Below are 26,294 nucleotides of genomic sequence, written 5' to 3'. Positions count from 1 at the left end.
TAATTTTTCTTCCTTAGGTGAAGGTATGCAGGGAACCACACGCACTGATGGGTGGTCAGGTAGATTCAGGCAGCATGAGAGAAGGCTTTGACTTGGAGAAATTGTCCAAACCTATGACTGGCAGGGATGAGAGTGGCCTCCAAAATGTAAAAAAATTGGATACATATTAGGTTATTAAGATTTATTTTGCTGGAGAAAAAGGCTTTAGCCTATTAAACAGTTACTTAAATTCTGAAAAATAAACCTTAGAAACAAGCAAGTGTGAGGTAAAGAAGGGCCTTTTTTTAGACAGTCTATTATCACTATATTAGAGGTACAGATTTGCTAATATAATTAAGGATCAAGTAAGAATTTTGTTTTGCAGCAAGTCTTTGCAGCAGCAAGATGCTGATTCTGCTGCTGAAAACGGGCTGTGATCTTAGTGATCTGAGTCAAGTTCACGCTCTGTGACTCCAATTTGGGCTCAGATCCATAAGGGGGCTTAGGTGCTTAAAATATGACTTCACTGGGATTTATTCACCTAAGCCGCAAAGCACAATCTCTGGAATCTGACATGCTCTTTTACATGCCCGTGTTTAGACAACGTTCTGCTTTGTACCCAGAACAGTCTTTTTTTTCCTCCTGAAGAACGGCGCAGCTGCTCATCCGCCTGCCCTGCATTCAGAGCAGCGGGCCATGGCGCAGGCCGCCAGTCGCCGCAGGTCAGCCGCGTTAAGCTCCTTATGCAACGGGCAGGGGAAGCCAAGGCCCCGGAGCGCAGACCGGGGCAGCCAGCGTGCCGTGGTAGGGCCATCTGAAGGAGCGGGTGGATGCTGCTGGCAGGAAGGGTGGGCACCCTATGGGCATTAGAGGGCTAGCACAGGTGTCACGGTGCTGTCAACGCCAGGCGGGGTTCAGAGCCACCTCCCTACCCTGAGGCCTGGGACCACGCAGCGGGCGGCTTCCCTCACCGCTCCCCATGCCCCGCGCACCCCTCAGCTGGACCACGCTGGACCAGGCCGTGGGCCCGACAAAGGATGAAAACCCCGGAAGAAAAAACTGTTTTTAGCCCAGCCCATTCCCGATGGACCTAGACGGCGCTGGCACAACCGCTGTCGCAGCCTGCGGGCGGGTGGGCAAGCAGGGCCCGCCGAACCGCTGCGCCCGCCGCCGCGCACAGGTGCCCCGTGGAGGGGAGACAGCTCTCCTCTCAGCACGGGATTTACAGCCGGGGAGCGCAGCACAGCCCCAAGGGCCGGCGAGCCCCCTGCGGAAGCCACCAGCCGTACCAAATGCTGCAAGACCCCGCCGCTACTTATCCCTCCCGGGGCCGCGCAGGCGAACTGAGGGAATCCCACCGCCCGGCCGGGCGGGGCGGCCGCAGCGGGGCGGGGCCGGCGGCAGGAGGCCGAGCTCGCCACTATAAAGGCGGAGGCGGTGGCAATTGCGGTGTTTGTCGTCTTCGCTCCAGGGCAGTGCTTGTTGTCCGCCGCAGCCCTCCCTGGCCGCTAAGATGGCGCTCTCCGGAGACCCCCAATTTAAGAAGCTGGTGGAGTGGCACAAGGTGAACTCCTCCAAGCTCGTCCTGCGGCAGCTGTTCGAGGCCGACAAGGACCGCTTCCAGAAGTTCAGGTGAGGCTGAACTCGCCCTCCCCCGCGGCTCAGTGGGGTAGCAGTCGCCCCTGCCCTCCACACCGAGCACCGCGGCTCGCCGGGCCCTTAGGCTGCCGGCACGACGGGCACTTCCGTGTGCGGGGCCCGGGGCTGCTTGGGGCTGTGTAGCGCTGTCTCTCGCGCTCCGTCAGGTGGGCGCTGCCGGAGAGCCGGGGCCTCGCCGCGGGCGGGATGCGCTCTCCCGCCTCAAGCGCGCCGGGGCCGGGCGGAGCTCCGCTGCGCTCCCACTTGTTTCTGTGGTCCTGGGAGGGGAGCGGGGCCCGGCGGGGGAGCGAAGGGGGGAATCACCGCGCACACATGCTGCCGCTCCCGCCGGCGTGCGGAGGGGCGGGGGGAGGGCGGCTGAAGCCGTGCCGGCCGCCCGCGGGCCCACGGCAGGCCGGGCACATGCGCCTGAGGCCTGCAGCGCTCTGCCGGGAGTGCGGCGTGGGCAGCGGGGCGGGTGCGGGCGGGGGGGCGCTGCCCGGCGTCCCCCGAGGAGGGCGGCCGAGCCCGCTTGTCCTTGACTCATCCTTGCAGCAGGGTACGTGCCGGGAAGCACAGCGCCGGATTGCGGATCGCACAGCGGCATTGTGGGTCCTCCGTTTCTCAGTCTCTCACACCCGTGTGCTTAGTCATGATAAGCTCCGCGATAAAATCACGAGGAACCATCCATCCATGTGCCTCTACCTGTCAGGAGTACGGCGGTGCTTACTCGTGCTCTGAGACTGGGAAGGAGAGGGATGTTTAGCAGGTTTAGCCTTCCTTTGCTTCATGCTATCCACGTTGCAGCAAATGCATTGCAACACATTTTAGCTAGAGGAGGAAGTAAGTGGAAGCAGTACGGTAATGTTCGGCGGCTTCATCCTGCACACTAGAGACTGTGCTCAGAAGTTGCGTGTGGCTCCATTGTTGGAGTATACCAGCAATCTGGAAAGTAATAGTGTATAGATGTGTTCCTGACTTAGTTTTAAAGTGAGCCTGGGTAATATAGATGAAGCTTGCTTCTGTTCTCAAACTTTCGGGTAAGACTTGTTGCGGTATCAAGCTTTTCATTACTATCCTAGATAAAAGGACTTTTGTTTTGAGCTCATTAGATATCTCTTAAATTGAAACTAAACATTGCATATGGAGTCCTGCACACCAGTAGATGAGACTTAGAATGTCATTTGCATTGACGGAAAAGGTGTGCTAAATTTTTGGAATGTTGACTTCATCTGGCTCTTCTAGTAGGATTTTCTATAATGTTAAAAACTTTATTGATATTATCTTTTACACATCTACTAGCTTTTCTCTAATACAGCTAGTTCTGGTTGCAAGATTTCGTTATCTCAACTATATTTGAAGAGTCTGAATTTGGTAACATCCTTGGAACAAGGGAAAGCTGAAGCAAACTAGCTAAATAAATCAAAAGGTAAAATGAAACAATTTGTTACAAGGTTCCTTCCAGAATGGCTTAAGTAAGTGCTCCTATTTTGGGGATAGCACTGCATCTTAATCTCACTGGCTGCCACTTTAATCATGAAATACCAAAATACAATTGCAGAACTGACAGCCTGGGTTGGTTTGACAGATCTGCTTGTATACATCTCACTGGTTGCCACTTCAAGCCAGATCAGCAGGATGATGGTGGTTAACATGGATTGAAAGCCTAAGCAGTCTGGAGGGCTGGCCACAGGGTCCTCTCTGGTTTGCACCTCTCTCTTCATGTGAAGTTAATCTTTGTTAATACATTTCAGTTAGTTCTGCTGGGTATTGTCATAAAATCATTGATTATCTATCTTCCTTTAGAAGGAAAAGAGAAATTTATACCCACCCATGTAAAAGTGCTTCCTGATACTGGTTCTGGAGAAATTTCAGACTGGTGTGAATAACTTACAATCTGAGTATTTTATGTCTGAGAAACAAGTATCTAGTTAATATTATTACAAGAACATTACACTTGCTGATTGTATGCTACAGAATATAGATAGAAGATCCTCTCTTCCTGTTGTCTTTCTCAGAATTTGTATCTCCTGTTTTCCTGATTGGGAGTGTAGTCAACCCTTTGATATATAAGGTATACCTTTGGCTTTCTTTGTCACCCAAATGTAAGATCTGGTAGGAACAGTGGATCTTAACAACATGAAAAACTCCACTATTATGAAGGGGCTAGAACTGATCTGATGCAGCTGTCATAAAAGTCAGCAGCTAATGGATACCTGGATGCTGATGAAGGTACTCTTGATGCAAATAGGTAGTGTAGAATATAAAGCACTATTATTACACTCCTGCTAGCTGGCTTGTCCATTATGAAGGATCAGAAAAAGCCTGCAATCTAAATGGAAAATATTCTACCAGGGAATCCATGTGTAGTAATACATTTAGGGATTGCATACAGCTTTAGTTTGTGTTTAGCTGAGAGATAAAACCATTCTGAGATGTTGCAGGTGACCTTTCAATTAAGGGCTGCATCACTTAAATGTGGATGTGGCTTACGTGACAAAGCTCTTGTTCCACCTGGGTAGTGCTACCATTAGCTGCTGCATTGCAGAATAGGTAGTGTAGCAGAATGCAACTGAGCTGCAGGGTTTGGGGCTTCTGTTTAAAAAAGTGTGGATCCCTTGGTGTAAAGGTTTAAGATGTGATTATGTTGCATGCTATGTGCTCCACAGTGTGTGGGAAGTTAGATCTGGTAACCATTGCTTGCTTTTTTGTGTGAAATGTCTTGGGATGCCCTCTTTCTGCAGCTTCTTCAAATGAATAGTGGTTTGAATGCAGCCAGAACTTCATGGGATGCTTTGTTTTTTAGCTCTAGTGAGATTGATTTTTATTCATGTAAGTAAAATAAAAATGAACTCTAGAAGTAAGGTGTATGTCAGGTAAATATAAACACAAGATTGTAAGGATTTCATGTTAATGGAGTAGAATACTGGGAAAGACTATTTTTCTATATTAAACTGTAGATGAGATTTTTAAGAGTTCTACTTCTTTAAACTGAAGTAGTATCACTATACTAATGGCCTTGATGTATCATTAGTAAAATGTGTTCAAATCTGAGACCTGTCTATAAATAGTCAGACTTGCAGGACTTGTTCTTATGTTTCTTCTGTACTGTACCAGTAAATAGCAAATTTGGCAGGTGAGAGGTGACAATCCTTCTCTTAGCTAGTTGTATTCCAGGTACCCATGTGCCGGATGGTCAGGGTTTCAGGACTACTATTTGCAGCCCAGTGAAGAGAACTGTGATTAGCAGTTATGATACTATTTTTCCTTCTTTGCCTTGTGTTCATGCCTATAAAAGAAACGCTCTTCAAAGATTATGCTTCAAGACACCTTCCTTTCCTTATTTACTATCTCTTGTATTTTAGGACTAGAAAAAGGGCACATTACTATGTTTTTGCCTCAAGTTAATGAAGCCACCCAAATGCGTAGGCTTTGCTGATTATTGCTGTTATTACAAGTTCAGCTTCATTCTTTCTTGGCAGAATTTTGCTTGCTCTTTCATATTATATCTGTTTGGAATAGCAATTAGGCCATGGTTTGTCCCTGTGAAGTCTCTGGCATACATAGTCACTAAAATAACAGTGCATATTTCTGTATTCAATATTGGGAAGGAGAAAGCAGGGGAGGTAGTGAAGAATGTGGAAGCATGGAGAATTTAGAAGCATGCAATTTCCTGTGGCTTGTGCAGGTGGAGCGAAAGAGAGTAAGATACAAAGGGCCTTCTGTGCTTGTATAGAAGACCTGCTGAATTGTTTCAGGAACTTGGGCTCTCCAGTTTAGAGTAAAGGTGTATTTTGGATGTCAATTAGTGCGAAGAAGAAATGGGTAGAAAACTGTGCTGTAAAAGACTTAGAGGGACTGTACAACTTCTCACATGGATACAAAGCTAGTAAATACAAATGGGCTCACTTGATTTCTATTGGACTACCATTTCTGTGTTTCATCTCAGCAGTAAACCCAAAAGTGCTTGTTTTTTGAAGTGGTAGGCTATAGCTATAGATGATGATTAGTAAAATAACTTGGAGACTTCTACTGGGTTAGTGAGACTAAAGCATGCACAAATGGGAGTTTAATTGTGCGGAGTAGTTGACAGAGTGTTTCTGTACATGAAGTTGTATAGGATTTTAAATCATGCTTGTTCAAGTTACCATATAAAATAATAACTATATTTGTTGAAAGGACCTGTAGGAAGACAGTTTAATTTTTTTAGCAGCAAAAGAATGTGGTAAGCTTTTTACCTATGATATATTAGGGAAAAGCTAATTATTGCTAGAGAGTGCTAGTGGCTTAGTGAAAATAGAATGAGAATGTCCAGCTATGCATTAAATGTGCTTCATTGTATTTGGACTTTCAAGCAGAAAGTGGACACTATAATTTAGCTTATTAAAAACCATGGTCTTCAATTAAAACAACACCCTAGTAAGTCATTTTATGAAACTTGTGGGGCACATCAGTCCCTCAGGTCATCTTTGCTTACTTAGTATAACTAGATTCAAATTATTTCGTAATCTATTGAGGAGTTATCATAGTCTTGCTTAAAACAGTTGTTCTCCAGGAATTTGCAATTAAAAAACCCTGTTTGTTTTGACAGCTTGACTCTGAATACTGATCATGGGGATGTCTTACTGGATTATTCAAAGAACCTTGTTACAGAAGAAGTGATGAAAATGCTGATGGAACTGGTAACTCTTTAAAATGTTGAATTAATAAAACTTCAGTTTAGCCTAGTATCTCTATTTACAACCCTTCCTTGGCTACTGATTCAGCCGAAGACTTAGACCAGGTAGTGCTTCCCATTTTAAAAATGTGTCCTAGCAAAAATAGCCATAGCAAAATCACTTTTCCTACTCTTCACTTTAAAAAAGGAAGAAATTATAAGATAGTACAAGGGACTTGTGCAAAGCGTTCGACACTGTCCCACACGACATCCTTGTCTCTAAATTGGAGAGACATCAATTTGATAGATGGACCACTCGGTGGATAAAAAACTGGCTCGATGGCTGCACGCAAAGAGTTGTGGTAAATGGCTCGATGTCCAGTTGGAAACCTGTAACGAGTGGTGTCCCTCAGGGATCGGTGTTGGGACCGGTCCTGTTCAACATCTTTGTCGGCGACATGGACAGTGGCATGGAGTGCGCCCTCAGCAAGTTTGCCGACGACACCAAGCTGTGTGGTTCGGTTGATACGCTGGAGGGAAGGGATGCCATCCAGAGGGACCTTGACACGCTTGTGAGGTGGGCCGATGCCAACCTTATGAAGTTTAACCAAGCCAAGTGTAAGGTCCTACACCTGGGTCGGGGCAATCCCAGGCACTGCTACAGGCTGGGCAGAGAAGAGATTCAGAGCAGCCCTGCAGAAAAGGACTTGGGGGTGTTGGTTGACGAGAAGCTTAACATGAGCCGGCAGTGTGCACTTGCAGCCCAGAAAGCCAACCGTATCCTGGGCTGCATCAAAAGAAGCGTGACCAGGAGGTCGAAGGAGGTGATCCTCCCCCTCTATTCTGCTCTCGTGAGACCTCACTTGGAGTACTGTGTACAGTTCTGGTGTCCTCAACATAAAAAGGACATGGAGCTGTTGGAGCGAGTCCAGAGGAGGGCCACGAGGATGATAAGAGGGCTGGAGCACCTCCCGTATGAAGACAGGCTGAGAGAGTTGGGGCTGTTCAGCCTGGAGAAGAGAAGGCTGCGTGGTGACCTCACAGCAGCCTTCCAGTATCTGAAGGGGGTCTACAAGGATGCTGGGGAGGGACTCTTCCTTAGGGACTGTAGTGGTAGGACAAGGGGTAATGGGTTCAAACTTAAACAGGGGAAGTTTAGACTAGATATAAGGAAGAAGTTCTTTACAGTGAGGGTGGTGAAGCACTGGAATGGGTTGCCCAGGGAGGTTGTGGATGCTCCATCCCTGGTGGTGTTCAAGGCCAGGTTGGACAGAGCCTTGAACCATGTGGTTTAGGGCAAGGTGTCCCTGCCCATGGCAGGGGAGTTGGAACTAGATGATCTTAAGGTCCTTTCCAACCCTTATGATTCTATGATTACTGAATCTTACAGTAGTATGACAACATGAAACTCAATTGTTAAGATGGATTTATTGCATCTTGGTCATTCAGCACATGTTACTGTGTAACTTCTCAAGGCAATGAACAGCCTGCATAATACTTGCTTTAAAAGAAGAGAATTTTGAAGGTAGAATCAGGTGGGTCTTTTAATCTAATATCATTTTTGTTTCACTGTCCTATGGTAAACATTCATACTTGATGTAGCTGGACCTTTGTAGTGCATGTTGCTTCCTACTATTTTTAAGAGAAATCTATTCCTGTATTTTTCAGGCAAAGTCAAGGGGTGTGGAAAGTGCCAGAGAGCGCATGTTCAGTGGAGAGAAGATCAACTTCACGGAGGTAAACTTATTTCTGTCCATGGGTCTTCCTCTTCAGTTGTGCCTATATATTACAGATGTTCATGCATCTGTGTAAGAAATCTTGAAAACAACTTACTCTAATTGGTACTTTGGAATGCTGAATGATTCTAATGCTTGCTGTACTACCTAAATGAGAAATTCTTACAGGTCTGACTAAGACAGAAGAAAATGTGTATGACTTAAGCTATTCAATCCTCCCTTCCACACACATCTTAATTTTAGAGATTTTGGTGATACATTTTTTCTTTTTTTTTTTTTTTTGTCTTCCCTTCCCTCTTAGAGAGGGTAGTATAAGTTAGGTCTTGCAATGGGCATGGAGCAGAGAATTGCATTCCAGTTATCCCTTGTATGCTTTTGCCTGATGTTGGTGATCATAAAGCTTAGTAAATTTCCTACAGAGTTTTAGTGACGATTGTGGAAGACTTTCTGCTTTGGGCTGTCGATGCTACTTGTCTTTTGGTATGTTTAACAGTAGAGCCTATAAGCAATCTTGGGGAAATTAGCCACCTATTTCAGTAAAAGGATGAGTATCTTCCTCTTTTTGCAGATATGAAGATTGTAATTACATTAAAATCTTCACCAATATGTACAGAAAACCAAAAACACCTTTTCTACTGAAATGAAAAATAGGAAAACCTGGAAACTCTTTAGTGTGATTTATTAGTCAGCCTTAAAAATTAAAGGTTATTTAGTATGTTTGAGGTAAAGTCACAGAAATCAGTATTTCCTTTGACTTGGGTGATTGACTGAGGTAGCTGTTGCACAAGCTGTTGGCTTAAAATAACTCAGCAGTTGGACATTGTATTGTTTGTCAATGCACAAACAGATAAAGCTTCATTGGAGATATGATTCCTTTTCTTTCTGCAGTAATGCCTTCAATTTCACTAGCAATTCTGGCTAGTGAAAAATGGAAGCAGAAAAGAAGGTGATGTCTTAAACCTACCTGGAGAATTGTCTCCTCAGATACTGCCTCTCGCTAGCCTCATAACAAATTGCTACAGGTTTAGCCTATCTTTGACCATATATTATGGAGTTACTCTTCATTGTCTGCATGAGAGCAAATGTAGGAGCTGAAGTCTTCTCAGAAGGATGTAATTTTCGCGAAACCACTTAAATACAATACTAAACCATGTATTTAGCTTCTGCTAACTCCCTGCTTTGCTACTGTCTTGATACGGCAATTTCATGTAGCAGTTACCTGCATGATGAGTCTAGAAATATCTTCTCATTATCAGCCTGTTTCTCATTTACAGTCAGAAGTTGACTTAGAATTAGATTTGGCTTGCTTCATTTTTTTCTGTTTGTGTAGAATACCAAATCAAATTGGTTTGGCTCTGGAATAAGAGCATGTAGACAATGTAAAATTTGTCATGAGACCTTAAAAACAGGATGTCGTCAAACAGCATGACTGAATAAACCTAAAGCAATAAGACAGAAGGGAGCTCCTTAATGGCAAGAGCTGACTTGTCTACTACTCTTGTTCTGTTTTAGAACGTTTTTAGCTATTTGTCTCAAGTATTTAAGACTTGTCTGTATTTGGTGCTGCAGGCATTGGCTGCATGGTGTGTGCTTATGTGGAAATTCTTTATAGTGCATCCAAGTGTGTCATTGCTGGGTGTTTGTCCCAGATCAGTTAAAACTTGCAGCTTGATAAGGCACAAAGACAGTGCATTGCAGGGTAACTCATATCTAACCCCTCGTTATGGGAACAGTCTTCTTAGTCCACCTGATATTTAGAAAATACTTCCATTTAACAGTAGACATCAGTTCAAATATGACTGCTTCTCTTGTCAAGACAAAGCTTCCCTCAAGCTGGATAGGGAGAGTATTTGTCCAATAGCATTCCATGGCTGAGTTGCAAAAAAACCTACCTCTGTTAACCCCAAATACAAGTGGGTACACTTTGATAATTAGCAACTGAAAGAGCTTTTTCATATTCCAAGTCAGTAACCACAGACTCAATGATTTTTGAATTAGCATTTGGTATTTAAATCATAACTTGGCAGTTTGTATTGTCTGTGTTGTCTTTGTCTCACAATGCCTCTCACTGTAGCAGGGAACAATGAGGTAGAGCAGACTCATTTTTAATTTGTTCATTAGTATTGACTAGCTCCTTCATTCTAGATTCAAGCTGTTCAGCTCCTAAACAGGTGAATGACAGGCCAGATTTCAATGCTTTGACTTGGGTATAACTGGAGAATTAATATAATATGGTGCATACTAACAGATTTTTTCCCAACACAACTGTCACCAATATATCTGGTGTGTCAGTATTCAGGGAACATTTAATTGTGAGCAGTGGATAGAATAATATGGCTGTTTTATTCTGTTTTGTCAAATCCATAAGTATGCATTTGTCTCTTCCTATATGAAATAGACTACTCAGAGTAATTGAGAAAATGCCAGAGAAAATAACTTTAGCTGCTTGTTATAATTGATTTTCAGTGTTGTCGTTAACAGGGATCAAGTTCATTCTTGTACACGTGAAGCATGCCAAAATAATTAAGATCACCGAGTACTGATTGTTGCTGAATTCTGACCCTCAGTTGTTAAAGTGCTTTCCAAGGGATCTTGAGCTTTCTTATCAATGTAAACAAATAAGCTATTTGTTTACTTTGCAGACTGTGCTTTGGTAAGCCCTCTGCAGTAATTCTATGAAAGAGAAGGTGATTTAGATAACTGGTGATGAGTGTGTATTACACACATCTACCCACAAACTACTGCTCTACTAATTCCAGTTAATCTAAAGAATTTTTAAGCCATGAAGGTTGTACTGTCTCCTGGATGAAGCATCGAGGCCCCTGGGTATAATTTGGAAATAGCTTCATAAATTTTTTTCCCTTCTTGTTTCAGAACCGAGCTGTGCTTCATATTGCTCTGAGAAATCGTTCCAATGTGCCAATACTTGTAGATGGGAAGGATGTTGTTCCAGAAGTAAACAAAGTGTTGGACAAAATGAAACACTTCTGCCAGGTATAAAATACTACCATAGCTTATTTTTCATATAATTACTCTATACCTAGCTAAGTTCTTATGTGTATTGTGAAGCACTGATTGTGGGCTGGTTCACGTGAGTTATTGTGCCCTTGTTTGAGGTTAATAATAGTTCTGGCTCAAGCATGGGTTTAGAGCTTTAGTATGATTTGCTCCTTTCTGTCTGTTCCAGTTCAGATTTTTTGGGTTTGGTTGTGGTTTTTTGGTTGGTTTTGTTTTGTTTTGTTTGTTTTTGTTTTTGTTTAATGGGTTCTCTAGATCTTGCTCTTTTCACAGTAATCTTGCACTTACTTCAGAAGTCTTGTAAGTTATTAAGTACCATTCAGATATTGGTTTATCTCTGGCTAACTTTTCAATTTCTTGTCTCTATCAAGTAGAAACTGCCTCTGTCAATTGTTGTAAAATCAGAGAGGTAGGAGATTCCTGCTCACTTGCAATTTGATTACACTCTACTTGAATAGTTTCTTAGACTGGTTTTATGTCAGATTCCATTATGATTCTATTCTGTTACAGCTTTAGTGGTGTGAAATTTTTGTTGTTGCCCAATTAAATACAGCAGTTAAGCATTATCTTCAAACATCATTAATTGGTTTTGTTGATGCTGTACATTTTTAAAATGTACGTGTGTTGTCAGATCAGTTGAGGAAATGCTCTGAAGAACTTGGTATTCTAACAAAGTCAAATTTGTGTGATAAAACTAATAAGTAAAAGTTCACCAGACAGTTTTAGTGCATTTTAAACATGGCTCTGAGGAACTACAGTTGGTTAATTGGGTCTTATCCAGGTGGTAGTGGCTGCTATAGCTTCCAACTCATGCTTGTTAACCTATACAAAATGAGCCTGGACTGTGTCCAGCTCCTAATGGGTAAATGCCAAAACCACAATAATGCTAATTAGTCTGAATTTGGTATTTTCTTCAGATAATGCAAGAACTGAATTAGCTACAGAAATTCAGTGGTGTGTTTTCCACAGTATGGTTTTTCACTAATTAAGATTTTGGTGGTGAATATTGCTTTCCATGCAGATGTATCTTCTCTGCAAAATAAAAGTCATGTTAAGCAGTTCATTTGGAAAGATTAACAAAGATGCTTGTTTCAGTTTACTCGCTTAAGCAGATGGGATTTTAAAACATGATCTACAGGCTACAGAAATGGTATATATTAAAAATGGATTTTCTGTAAGATTTAACTTAAACATCTGTGGAGGAGAGCAGCTATCGGCATAACCAGGTGATTTGTTGTAAAAGAACTGATTTAGTGTTGGAGAATGTATGTAGAAGTGTGCATGATACTAGAAAGATTAATTTTGTGATTGAAAAAGTTTAATGCAGAGGGTGGTACCTGATGGGCAAAATCCAATGCAGTGTTTGGATATTAATTAATGATTGTAATTTTGTTTGTCAGAACTCTCAGTAGCTGTTAAAATGACAAGAATAGTACAGAAACCTGCCCAGAAATCAATCTTAATGCAAACATACATGCACTAGAAAAGCTTTTTGAATGTTTGGTTTGCCAGTAAATTGCTATCTGCATGGCTCTATTCATATTTTAATGTCTTCCAGTTTAGTTAGCAAAATTGCTTCTAATTAAAGACACTTAACCCCTTCAGGTTCTGATATTTGTTGCAAATAGTTCAATGCCCAATACTAATTTTCAGCTTTCTTTCTTTTGCTCTTGTCAACACTGTAATTGCTACAACAGTCCACAGAGAAGGGGAGTTTGATACTGCAGTGCGTTTTTAAATATGTGCATTAGACTTCTAACCCTTAATGAAGGGTTATCTTGGATATAACTAAATCTTGAGTTAAGAAGGTAGCTTTGTGTGTAGGCTTTAAAGTCTAGAAGTTTGAAAGTTGTCTTCAGAGACTTCCTACAACAATGCCTGAAAACACCGCATTTCCAGTGTTAGGATCACTAACTTTAAGTATAAAATAGTCATGGCAATATTCTTTGTTTTTCTCACAGCGAGTCCGTAGTGGCGAATGGAAAGGCTACACTGGGAAGGCAATCACTGATGTTGTCAATATTGGGATTGGTGGCTCTGACTTGGTAAGCTGACTTCTATACATCATCTTCCAGATCTTTTTGTGTGTGTATATGCTTGCAATGAAGATGAAATCTTGTTGCTTCTATCCAGGGCCCTCTAATGGTAACTGAAGCTCTGAAACCATATTCCAAGGGAGGTCCTCGTGTTTGGTTTGTATCCAACATTGATGGTACTCATATAGCCAAAACCTTGGCTGAGCTTAAACCAGACACTACGCTCTTCATCATTGCATCAAAGGTATGTCTAGTACAAGCACTGGAGTATGACTTTCTCTAACTGTAAAGGATTCAGTCAGAATAGAGATACGTCCACAGGAAGATCTAGATCAGGGACTATTTCTAAACAGGCCTGTTATGATTCATCCTGAAGTTAAAGCGCAAGCTTGTGTTGCTGCGGAAATACTTGGAAACCCAGAAGTCAAGTGCTGAAAATTACTTAACCTGTAAGAAAGACCTGTGAGCAATTTCATGTTGTCTAGAAACTTGTGTTTCTTAGTCAACACAAGTTTTCAGCTTTATTCACAAGATTTTATTTTACTGGGTGGAGTGTCAGATCCTATGTAGTTTGTTGTTTTTTGTTGTGTGGGGTTTTTTTTGTTTTGTTGTTTGTTTGTTTTAATTCAGGATCTTGTTGCCTGATTCCTTAGTCTTATTCAAGGTTACTTTTCGTCCTCTTTCTTAAGTACACTGTTACTTATTAACAGTGTTCAGATTCTGCATTAGTGTTTTGTGTTAATTGCATGCAGGTTGGATATCTTCATTCTGTTTTAAGTTAGTAACAATATGTCTACACCTAAATAACTTAAATGAATTCTTTGAGCACTATTAAAAAATAAGCTTCTTTGCTTACAAAGTGGCCAAGATGGCACTTATTTCTGGATGCAGACTTAATAGCTGCCTTCAAGTCTCGCCTTGCTGTTAACTGCTCTATAAACACAACTGCTCTGCCATCTTGCATTGAGGAATGCTTCTGTCAGCAGAGGAAACTGATGAAGACTTCATAGTTATGTAACTTGGGTTGCCTTCATTTGTAAAGCACAGTAGAACTTTTTGCTGTTTCTGATGGGCAGACATTTGAAGACTATCTGTAACAAGTGAATGTGTGTGTAATGTTGGCCATGCTCTACGGTGGTGCTCATTATCTTATTTTGGCAATACTGTAGCCAAGCAACAACTTATAGAATAATAAAGAAACTTCACAAACTAATGCAAATCGTCACTTTGAATAATTGAGATCAAGGATCACGGTTCAAAGGTTTAGAAGACTGCCAAATTAAAACAGTAACATTTCCATTGCTGTTTGCCAGACTGTAGTTAGATAATTGGATATATTTGGAAGACTATGAATGGCACTTTTTTGTTTTCCATAAAAGGCTTGTGTTTCATAATGAAATATTTCTGAGATGGATGAGACTGGGTTCAATCTAGTGTTCACCCTTAAAGCTAGATTTTGATGGGTGAGTAAATCAGAATGGTTGTAGATATTTGCAAAACTGCATGACTGAACTTCTGTGAACACTTCATGAAGCAGCAAAATGTCGTCTTCTAATCAGCAGAACAAAATTATGGCAAGAGTCTTAGGAGAAATGAGTGCTCCTACATGAAAAACTAGGAATTGAAGGACAAGACAACAATCAAGCTAGATTATCCTGTTTTGATACTCAATTACTTCCTTTCTATTTGAATGGTAAAACTTTGCATTTAGTGAAACACTAGAGCAGAGAATTTAGTCTCAAGGATTTGCATAACAGTTTGGGAGAGGGAAGGTAGGAAATGGGGAATACATATTCCGATTTCAGATACATGCTAGTTTAAAACTAAATAGGTAAATCTCACAGCAATAGTCTTTATTGAACTGATAAGCTTGCTTTTTTTTTTTTTCTGAAATGTGGCAGCAGCTGTCTGTTATTATCTGCAGTTGCTCTTCTCTGATTATTGAAATGTGATGTTTTAGTAGCCTGAACTGTTTTCAATTTTAAGTAGTGTTTTACATACTTCCTTGTTTTCTGATGGGCAGACTTTCACCACCCAAGAAACTATCACCAATGCAGAAACGGCCAAAGAGTGGTTCTTACATGCTGCTAATGATGTAAGTCTAATATGTTTGGGTTGTGTAATGGAATGCAACAGCTTTTTCTTGTGCAGTTTCTCTCTGATCATTCTGTGTGCTTTGGAGCAGAGCCAATGGCTGCCCAGGCATAAGCTGTATAGCTCAGCAAATACTGTATGTATATCATTTCGGTGCTTCATGGTTAGTGACAGGCTGTATGTCCGATCAAAGTGAAGCCATTAGTTTTTGATTATAAATGGTTGTCATGCATTGTTCCCCCAAATCCTGCCTGTTAAGTAATAGTGTCACATTTGCCTCAGAGCTGGTGAATAATTTAGTGGAACCACTGATACAAAAAGCCAAGACTATGGTGTCTGTGTGGCATTACCTTCCAATTCTTGGCAAATATTTAAAAAGTAGAAATGAAGTTATGGTTGGAGTGATATATTGACAGTTCTGTGGCAGATGGCTGTGCTATGAATAGAAACCTTGCGTTTGGTTCTTTCTCTCCTATTTCTAACCTTTAAGAGAAAAAAGGAGATTCTGCCTGCTCCGGTAATTAAGATGGTCTTTAGCGTGTTCCAGTCAGGGTAGCTGTACATAGTTTGAAGGCTGGACTTCGAACTTTGAAAGTTGATAATGCAAAAATAACTTCTGAGAATCAACAGTATTTTGTTTAAATGGTAGCAGATCAGCTTTATGAACAGAACTCAATGTAATTAACATCCTAGATCTAACACTGTGTTTGTTTTTGTTAAGCCTTCAGCTGTGGCCAAGCATTTTGTTGCCTTGTCTACCAATGCTGTAAGTATAACAAATCTACTTTATTTTCTTCTATATACCTTTAATATGGCCTCATTTTAAAATCCTGTAAGGAAGCCTACCTTTTAAGATACCATTACTTGAATACCAAAAGTTAGCCTTTCTCTTGAAAGGAAGCATATTTTTATTCTACTAAAAAAATGAAACACTTCTAGGGTAATGAACTGTATCAGGATTGGATCTTTTTTTGTAGATTTGTGCTTTTTCTGCTGGAGCTTTAAATCTGAAGTCAGATCTCTTATACTTGAAATGACTGCCCTGTTACTAATGAGTGTTACCTGTAATTGCTTAAGTGCGTGTGAACAGAGTTATGTAAATATTACTCTCCTAGACTCCTCAAGTGCTGAAGTGATGCAGGTAGTTTGTGTGAATAATTTGTAGCATATGATGAGCATAATGTAGCTTGATGTGGTGGTTCATGCAAAAGGATGAAGTAAAAGGACCAACAGCATTTAGACTGTGCAGTAACTGAAAGGCTGTCACTGTGGTGACCCTTTCTTCCATTCTGGTTCTGTCAAATGTAAACTGAATGTCAGTTCAACTCCTAGCTATTGCCACTTTGATTAGAAAATGTGTATGTCACTGATTTTATTTGAGATTGCTGAGTAGTGATAATGATCTCTGAAAGGAAGGTACACTTTTTTCTGATGGATGCTATGTATTTTTCAAATCAAGGATGTAATTGGGAAATTGTGTATTTAATAGGTATCCAACTTATGTTTTTTATTTGCTAGTCATAAAGCTTCTAAAGATTGTTGGTTACTTATGGTGTGGATAATTTTTTTTTTTTATTCTAGCCTAAGGTTAAAGACTTTGGAATTGACCCAGAGAACATGTTTGAGTTTTGGGATGTAAGTAAATATCTAATGTTGTATGGTAGATGTTAACTGTTAGAATAATCTAACTTGCTTCAGAAAATGCTAACTAGATGTCAGAAAACTGCCAAAACACTGAAATTATAGTAGTTGTACTCTGTACTGAAACATCTGAAAACTTGCAGCTAAACTGAGTACGTGTCAGCAAAAGCAAAACAGTCTTGTCTCTTGGCTATTCCATTAAAATCCTGCAGTCAAAGGTCTGAAGAGGAGTCTTCTATATTCTTGGCTGTCTAATCAGCTGTTGGGTAACAGGAGATACAAGTCTTAGGTTATTCCTCTATGTAAGTAGTTATTATAAGCTGTGACATTTGACTGTGGGGGTCTGCTGTGTATAATCTAGGCTTGTAAAGGTCAAACATCAGAAATGGGAGACTAATCTGATATTTTGTAGCAGATGCATAATTTAAGTATATTGCCCGTGTCTTGGCCCTTATACTTAATTAGAAACAGGTAGGTTTATGCCTCATTGACTATATGCCTGACAAACTAGATTTCTAAAGCTACTGTTTAAAAGTGTATATAGAGCCTTACCTTTCCCTAGACAGTGTCGAAATCTTGCTGAAGCATGTTTTACCAGTAGAGGGGTGACATTAGGAAAGCAGTTAATACAAGGTGCAATTTTAGTATTATGAAGGGCGTTGGAATAATCAAGGGATCTTCAATAGATGTGGCGCAAATTGGATGAGTAGGATAACTAAAGTCCCAAAAAATGTGTACTTAAGGATTCATTAGGGAGCTACTGTAAAGTGCAGGTTCCCTTGACCATACCATATAATATACAGTGAATTATCACCAGAAATACTGGTTTTGCTGAAAATAGTGTAAGCACACACTGCTGTTTCCTCAGAGTTTGAAAAAGTTTGAATTTAAAAACCTTGCACTTTTCCTGTCTAAACCGGTCTCTTGTTTTCAGTGGGTTGGTGGCCGCTATTCTCTGTGGTCTGCCATTGGTCTCTCCATTGCCCTGCATATTGGTAGGTATTCCTATGATGTTTGTTTGCTTCAGGAATGTAACTATGGAATACATTAATGATAGTGCATCATGGATCAGATTTGGTGTAAATATTATTTTACCCAACCTTCTCTGGGTGGTTGGCTGTGTGAAAAAATCCAATGCAATGACGGGGTTGAGATTTTAGTACTGCAAATGCAGTTTTGGAAGTTACCCATGCTTGAGTACAAATAGACAAATTCCATCTCTTGAGTCACTTGCATAGCCAAAAGTGCCTGTTATATGTAAAGGCATGTCAGTGTTGAAAATCAGACCTTGCAACTGATGTTCGTAAACTATTTGAGTGGTCTCTGTGGGTATGTACATACTAAACATCAGAGTCCTATGTCTCCAGTTCTGCATATGAGCTCTGTTTAGCATTGTTAACTGTCTCCTTCTCCAATTACTTCCTTTTGTCCCCAGTACTTGTTCTTCTAGGCTATAGGGCCTGATGATACAGGAATGCTGTTTCTATCTGCAGTTGATTGTGGAGCAAACATACACCCTTGAAACAAATTCCCACCTACTGGTATTGTAGCATGGGCATTTCTGATCCAGATCTCAAATACAGGTGGAGAGTACAGTTAATGTGAAAGAGCTCAAAGAACTGCTGTTTGCTGGTGAGCAGGTTGTTTGGCAGCCTTGCATGTTTCCTCATTGCTTCTTTCAGATACTTAAAGTCTGAAGCCATGTCATTTATTTTTCTAAATAAAAGCTAGAATTCCATTAAACTGAGGTTAGAAGAAAAACATTGGTTTTGGTGGCTTTGAAATTATATGAATAGGAGTTGTCATGTGTAGAAAAACTTATGTGAACAGCAAAATAAACTTCATTCAGGCACTTACTGTTTTGTCTGTAATAAACTGTTCATCTCTGCTGTCAGACAGATTTGGTGCTCATGGCTGACATGCCAGTCTATCAGCACTTCTTACTCTTAAATCCTTCACCTCCCAAAGCTGGCTTCTGACCATAGGTAGAGCTGCTTCTTTGATGGCTAAGCACTTCATCTCCATGTGAAAATCAGGATATGTGGCTTTGCAGGAAAGGATGGTGTTAAACTACTCATTAGTGAAAATGAATAGTGATTTAAATACCCTTTGTTTGAGAAAACCGTATTACAGTTGTTTCTCCTCAGACCACCATGGAAATCCCTGCTGTACTAGCTTTGCCCTCATTTTTTTGAGGTGGATGTCTTTCCCACTGCAGCGGTGAAGTGAACAAGTGTTCAAACTTGCTGAAAACTGTGTACCCCTTAATACATGCCTCTGTTTTCCTTCTAGTTGCTTATTCTGTCTGAATGAGGATTTTAAGCAAACATTTTTGAAGTATGCTTCATGAAATTGGACTTGCTCTGAAGCTTCAATCATAACAGCATATGGAATTATAGGATGCAAATCTCAGGAGAAGTTAAAGTGCAACTTAAAACTCAAATAGTCATTGGGAGCCTTGCTGCACACAAGGAATTTTAACTGTTTTACAATTGTCTCTATGAGGAAAATGAAGCTTGAGTTGTAATAGTAAATTCAAACTGACTTTTTCCATTCAGGGTTTGACAACTTTGAGAGCCTGCTTTCAGGAGCCCACTGGATGGTGAGTGTGTGATGCCTATTTCAGATGTTCCTCTTCAGAGCTGTTAGTAAGATAACTGAAGGCAGGTTGGTTTCTGAATTTCAGCTTCTTATGTGCTCTCAATGCTTTTAAAATGTTTGTGCTTGGGAAGTTCTCCCTGGATCAAAACAATAAGAGTTGTGAGGAATGACAATTGCTTTATCAAAAGTGTAATTTTTTTCCTTTGTGTCACATAGGATAATCATTTCCACACTGCCCCGCTGGAGAAGAACATGCCTGTTCTGTTGGCCATGCTGGGGATCTGGTATATAAACTGCTATGGATGTGAAACCCATGCTCTTCTGCCCTATGACCAATACATGCACCGCTTTGCTGCCTACTTCCAGCAGGTAAGGCTCAGACAGAGTAATAGTTTCAAGAAGCAAGTATGTAGATATACTTCCATCCTGGTTCTAGAGCCTAAGTGCGTGTTTCTAGGTTAAAATTGCAGTCACTTATGTTATCAAGGGCCTAAAGAGGCTGGTGCCATGATTGATACTGGCTTATTTACTCAGTTAACTTAGATGTTGGGTTTTTTTTTTCCCCTCAGACCTTCATTATCTTGATGTCCATAAATTAAGCAGCTCTATCCCTGATTTTTATGAAGTCTTTATAAATAGGCAACACTTACTATAGTTGAAGTATGTATGGAAAAGTTGTACTGATACTGTGTGGTTCTGCAAGAATGGTGATACAGCCCTTCCCTTCTTTTAGGGTGATATGGAATCTAATGGCAAATACATTACCAAGAAAGGCTCTCGAGTGGACTACAATACTGGCCCTATTGTGTGGGGAGAGCCTGGCACCAATGGGCAGCATGCTTTTTACCAGCTCATTCATCAAGGTAAAATGAAACTATTCAATACCTTAGTTTAGAATTCAATTCTGAATGGCTACGAAGCTGTAAGTCTGCAGATTTGATGCTGTTTTAAAGGTTGGACTCCTATATTACTTAGCATCACATTGCCGTGGTGTTATTAATTCATGGCTTTTGAAGGCTACAAGATGCAGGCTTTAACCCTACAATAAGGAGGGTCAACTAAAGATAAAACTGACCTGTACTGTCACTTCCCCCTGCTGTTAATAAAAAAGCTTTTTTTAAAAAGCTTTTTAAATGGATGAGTCTTCCAGTAGCTTTGAGAGTTGAAGGTTTTTTTTCTAAGGCATTCATGTTGCAGGGTTATTAATGTGCCTTTTCTTACAGGGACTCGCATGATTCCTTGTGACTTCCTGATCCCAGTCCAGACCCAGCATCCAGTCAGAAATGGCTTGCATCACAAGGTAATAAGCTCTTTGTCAGAGCGCTCATATTACTGTGGCTGAAGGCACTGAAGCTTACTCAGTATTGCAGTGTGCAAGATTTATAAATGTCTTTTTGAAGCTCTACAGATAGACTCTTTGTACATTCATAATACGGTTGAAAAGATCTTAATTGTAATTACGTCTTTTACCTAATAGAGTTGTATTTTTGTTTTTGAAACTGCAGCTGCGGTTCTTGAGGCAGATCAGTGGTGCGGCCTGTTGGCCTACAGAGGCTGGAGAGAGTTGACCAATTAAGTATTTGGAGAGAAAACTCCTTGTAGGAATTGTAAGGAATGGAGTTCTTGCAGAGTAGAAGTAAATTCTCAGAGCTGATGCAGCAGCATCTCTGAGGAAGTTTTCAAGTCTTGTTTGGGGACAAAGTTTAGTGAGTATACGAGCATGGCTAGGGTGAAAGCCTTCTACACATAGATATTTTTTAACAAGCCCAATTTTAGTTTAATATATCATCCGACTGAAGATTTGCAGTGAACTGCCGAACAATTTTAAGTTTTGTAGGTGGAAGCATATCCAGGTCTACTACTAAGTGCATGCTTCAGAAAAAGAATATTTCCTCACTAAATTGCAATCTTTTCATAATATCAGAATTCAAATTCTATTAAATTGTGTAGTAGTAATTTTTTGTCAAGTAATACCAAGTCCAGGCAAAAGTTTTAGAAGAACATGGCTTTGCAAAAGTGGAGAAAAGGTTTCATTCAACTGTATATACAGTAAGAGATTATCCTCAATGTAGTGGGTGGGATGAAAGTACACATGAATTTGCAAGTTAACATTAGGCAAGGATAGGAGACTAAAAACTTGACTGGTAAGAACTGGTATATGGTATGCTGTGGTTTTCCTTCGTACAGAGTAAGTATTCTTAGTTGCTTTCCTTTGACTAATTGTTGCATTCCATGCATATTCCAGAATCCCACCTTGGAAGGATCATCTGGTCCAGCCTTTCTTGATAAAGTGTCATCTAGATTAATGACCCAGCACCCTATCCAGCTGAATCTACAGCCGTGGTGTAGCATGGGACAAAGTATAGGCTATACTTGGTGAAAGAGCTGTGTGAAATTGTGGCTCCTTTTTTTTGCTCGCTGTTTGTTGTCAGTTTCATGAGGGGCAGGGCTCTGCAAAACAGTCCTGGTTGTCTATGAATACATGTACTATTAAGAGAGTAATCAAGTGTCCTGGCACTCGGAGGTAAAAAGCAGTAGCAGGCGCTATAAGTACTACACATCTTGCTGCCATAGGGTTAAAAACAAGTGCTGTAACTATAGTCTAGGTTTTGGTCTAGATTCAAGCACTAGGTATTACATTCCAGTTAAGGAAGCAGTAGCTTGAGTTGATGTTTTTATTTCTACCTGCTAGATCCTTTTGGCCAACTTCCTTGCTCAGACTGAGGCCTTGATGAAAGGAAAGACTGCTGATGAAGCTCGTAAGGAACTTCAAGCAGCAGGACTGAGTGGAGATGCTCTGGAGAAGCTCCTTCCCCATAAGGTAACCGAGGCTTTGGCATTTTACAGCTTGCTTCTGGCTAGATGCTGTGGTGGTGAGGGCGCTGTGGCGGTCTGCTGCTCGATGGAGTTTGCTAATGGGGCAGTGCTCTCCGGTGGCCGTCAAGTGCTATTGTCTTGACAGCTGTGAAGCTTGTGTTACAGTTTGCCAGGTCTTGCGGAGCAGTCTGGTATTATTGATAAAGCACGGTGATCTGGGAGCCTTTTGAGGCATTTCAGAAAAGATGAGCTATCTTTCAGAAGAGATGAGCTCTCACTGGCTGTAGGATAATGGCTTGTATTTTACTTCCTGTAGACCACAGTGGTTAGTAATACTGCTTGGAGATAACATTTTGGCATTGTGTTTTTAATACAACATGAAAATGATACAATTTTATGGTTGAAGCTGTTATCCTTTAAAGCTTTCAGGATTTTGGTTTTGCTGCAATTACAGCTGGTGCCATGTGGGCTGTGAGGAAATGCGAAGTTCAAGTTTCTGATGTAAGCTTTAGAGCATACTAGATAACAATGTAACTCTTGTTTTGAAAGGTCTTTGAGGGAAATCGACCAACCAATTCAATCATGTTTACAAAACTCAACCCGTTCACTCTGGGAGCCATCATTGGTAAGTAAATAGATCTCTCATCTGTGAATGCATATTAAGACTTTCTGATAAAGTTAATTGATAAACCTCTTTTTCTGCTTACAGCCATGTATGAGCACAAGATATTTGTTCAAGGAATTGTCTGGGATATTAACAGTTATGACCAGTGGGGGTAAGTCTCCTTGATATGTTTCTTGTATACTTACACTGTGGTATTCCTTAATCTGTCATGACTTAGAGAAAAGACAATTAAAAGTAAATGTTACACTGATTATAAGAGTTTTAAATGAAACAGATTTGCAGTGGGTAAGTCACCATGTATCCTTGTTCAGCCATGCATAATCACTTTGTAGATACAACTGTAGCTAAGGACCTTTGTTTTGTTTGATTAAAAAAATACTATGAATCCAGAAAATAGGCGGTAATAATGAGTAAAACAGTCAAGCAGGCAGAACACTTGTTCTGAGAATTGGAAAGGGAAAATAATTTCCCTTATAGAATGGGAAAAAATAATTACTTCTAGAAACATTTAGTAGGCAGTTTGAATGGCATCTGTTAAGCAAAAGACTGGCTGCCTCCTAATTTTCCTATACTGGAGATAAACAATTCTTGGCAGATGTCTTCATATACAGGAACCCTAAGTCTGATGCAGACTACACCTGTGACCAAGGTTCATGGTAGAGTTCCATGTGGAGAGCAGCAGCTTTATGAGTAGTTTGTCAGTCTTAAAAATAGAAGACATAATCACAAGCTAATCAGTTTGTTTTTAATCTGTAGCAATGTTAATTGTGCAACATACTGCATGAAGACTTGGCAGGAGAAAGAGAGACTGGGAAATGAGTGAGATTTTTTCGGGTGGAACCTGGTTTTATGCTGTAGGGGATTATTTTGAAGAGCGAGTTTGCTCTGCAGGCCTAGAATAGTTGTTTACGCTAAACTGTCTTAAACGGCTGAAGGATTGCTTTTTGTGAATGTTTTTAGAGCTATGTTACCATAGCAAGTTCTTTAACTAAAATATTGCAGTAGAAACTGTAAATAGAAGACTGTCTAATAAAAGCTGATGTCTATAGACATCCATAGCTGATGCTACAAACTGAGATCAGGTGTGGGATAGGAGTAAGTACAGCTTTTACTGTAATACGTCAAAACCCAAAATGGCATCTAAAACTATGGAATGTGGGGATACTGTGGAACCAGCCTAGTTTCTTGCAGCTGTTGGAATACGCTAGGTCCTTAGCCTTTGTAGCTGTAACTCTTGAACAGCATGCTGTAAGTTGGGGAAGGCTTTCAGGCCTGCAACTCATCTGTTGTTTATTGTCTTGGTGCTGCAAATCAGTGTTCTGAGTGATGACAGGTTCAACAGTGAACAGTAGGAAGCTGAATGCATTATGCATTGAGGCAGGCTGCATAACACAAATGAGTACTGAGTGGGAAAAGACTGTTTAGCTCTTACAACAGAACTTTCTCTTCAGACATCCTGTAATTTGAGAGCTGTCTGTTCAGCTAAGCAGCTGTGAGAGCTCCAGTTGTTCATGAATGGCAACAGTTGAATAATATTAACTTTGTCAGTTACTGGAGGGGGAACATTGATCATAGTGTCCACTGTCAAGTTACTTTCAACTGGCACTTATTTTTAATGTCAGTAGCTTACAGTAAATACTGTAGGTTGTTAGCACTAATGTTGTTGTTCTTTCTTCTCCTGCTTTTATAAATGCAGAGTTGAGCTTGGAAAACAACTTGCCAAGAAAATTGAACCTGAACTGGAGTCAGATGCTCCAGTGACATCTCATGATAGCTCAACAAATGGGCTCATCAATTTCATCAAAAAACACAGAGCCTGAAATGAAAGATTTGGAGGAGATCGACAGTCTAGCCACCGAACACCCAAATCTGTTGTAGTTGTGCTTTTTTAGCCACTTCTAACAAAATAGCACTTTACAGATGTAGTGTCACTTGTTGCAGTTAATCTTGTTGCGTCAAGTATTACAAATGAAGACTAGTTTTGTGAAGTCCAGAGATTGTATAGTTGCTTCCTATTTTTGTGGCTGTTAATCTGTAAAGTGCGTCTGGTATGTTCCTCAGTTCTTATCCCTCACTTCCTTAAAGATGATCGCATACTGATAATGGAAAATAAAAGGCATGATGGATGAGTAAAACTTCTTCACTCTGTTTTTAAAGTGCAGACCTAGTAACATTTGCCTCACTGACTGTGTAAGGTCCTCTGAAGCTGAGTAACTTCTGTCTCTTTGGACTGGTTCTACTGTAAGCTGGAAACTAGAATGTGTAACAGCTGTAGATTGTTCAGATTGCATCATTTGATGTATGTGAGCAAGATACAGGTTGTTATCCAATGCTACTGTGAAAAGGAAGGCTTTCTAATCTTTATAAAAGATCTGATTTTTCCATACGCTTTGGAAGCCCTGTGTGGACAGCTATCCAAAAAGGAAGAAAGCTCCTGGAGTGCCAGTGATACCCTGATTTTCCAGTTTTCAAGAGTTTGATGCAACAGCTTGATCGCTTGCAGAAGAAACGATTTTTCTGGTATCCTCCAGAGGCAGTTTGTCTCACTCTTCTGAAGTCAGCATCACTGTTCCAAATCAACAAGATAACTTTGTGAACAACGTGCTTATACCCTCTTTTATTCTCTACCACTGTTAACTCACCTTTGCTAGCAGACTGGCATGCTGTGGCTATTGTTCTGTAACACCTTTAATAAAGGTAAGACAAAGCATTGAAAGGAAAATGAATGGTAACTGTGGTTCTCATATCCTGAACTCTTCACGACAAAGGCTACTGTGACTACAAGGTCTGAGCTTGTAACTCTTAATGCATGTCTTTATAGCACAGATTCATTGGCAAATCTTGCAGATGTGGCACACTAATGGCTCTACCTGCATGAATTTGAGTTGTTAAACTCAGAATATAGTGCTTACTTGCTTTTGGTTTATTCAACTTTATAAAGCAATTTTCCCACATAAAACATGGTCACAAAAATAGAGTCCACTAGAGGGAGGCATCTGTTTCTGTATGAGGTCTTCAACTTTTTATCCACCTCTGTAAAAGCATGTGCTAATGCATGGCTTCTGCTTTCTATAGAGGTAGGTATGAAGTGAGATCTTGTTTAGATACCCATCATGATTTGAATGGTCAAGCCTCTTTTGTTCCAGTGCCTTTGTTTCACCTGTCCTTCTGAAAAAGAAAGCAAAGCAGTATCTATTCTGCTCTTCTCTGAGCTTAGTATTGTTTCCAAAACCTTTTTTTCCCTGCACAGAGTTTACTGATATAAATATAGAAATATAACATAGAATCACAGAGTAGTTTGGGTTAGAAGGGACCTTAAATATAATCTAGTCATAACCCCTCTGCCCTGGCCAGGGGCACCATGCCCCAGTTGTAACACATTGCGTGCTTCTTATCACCCTTCATCTCAAAACCTAAAGCAGGAGAGCACCATGTGTATGCTGTGCTGTTTC

General features: G+C 40.7%; 1 protein-coding gene across 1 annotated transcript; it reads left to right on the top strand.

The window, feature by feature from the left end:
- The first annotated feature begins 659 nt into the window (after window positions 1-659).
- Window positions 660-25,564, top strand: GPI (glucose-6-phosphate isomerase). The gene is made up of 18 exons (XM_030512533.1): window positions 660-1,611; window positions 6,209-6,299; window positions 7,943-8,011; window positions 10,885-11,004; window positions 12,990-13,073; window positions 13,162-13,308; window positions 15,088-15,159; window positions 15,880-15,924; window positions 16,740-16,793; window positions 17,734-17,794; window positions 19,358-19,401; window positions 19,617-19,769; window positions 20,134-20,263; window positions 20,624-20,700; window positions 22,093-22,221; window positions 22,767-22,842; window positions 22,927-22,993; window positions 24,539-25,564. The coding sequence occupies exons 1-18, from the start codon at window positions 1,493-1,495 to the stop codon at window positions 24,660-24,662; spliced, it is 1,662 nt and encodes a 553-aa protein (XP_030368393.1). The 5' UTR covers window positions 660-1,492; the 3' UTR covers window positions 24,663-25,564.
- The last annotated feature ends 730 nt before the right edge of the window (window positions 25,565-26,294 follow it).

The sequence above is a fragment of the Strigops habroptila genome, chromosome Z (assembly GCF_004027225.2).
Source record: "Strigops habroptila isolate Jane chromosome Z, bStrHab1.2.pri, whole genome shotgun sequence".
NCBI lineage: Eukaryota > Metazoa > Chordata > Aves > Psittaciformes > Psittacidae > Strigops > Strigops habroptila.
This window is presented reverse-complemented; position numbering and strand designations above follow the sequence as displayed.

Coding starts and splice junctions, on each gene's coding strand:
- GPI (XM_030512533.1), top strand. CDS start 1,493: ATGGCGCTCTCCGGAGACCCCCAATTTAAGAAGCTGGTGGAGTGGCAC. Junction 11,005..12,989: donor AAATGAAACACTTCTGCCAG/GTATAAAATACT, acceptor TTTTTCTCACAG/CGAGTCCGTAGTGGCGAATG. Junction 20,264..20,623: donor TTACCAGCTCATTCATCAAG/GTAAAATGAAAC, acceptor CTTTTCTTACAG/GGACTCGCATGATTCCTTGT.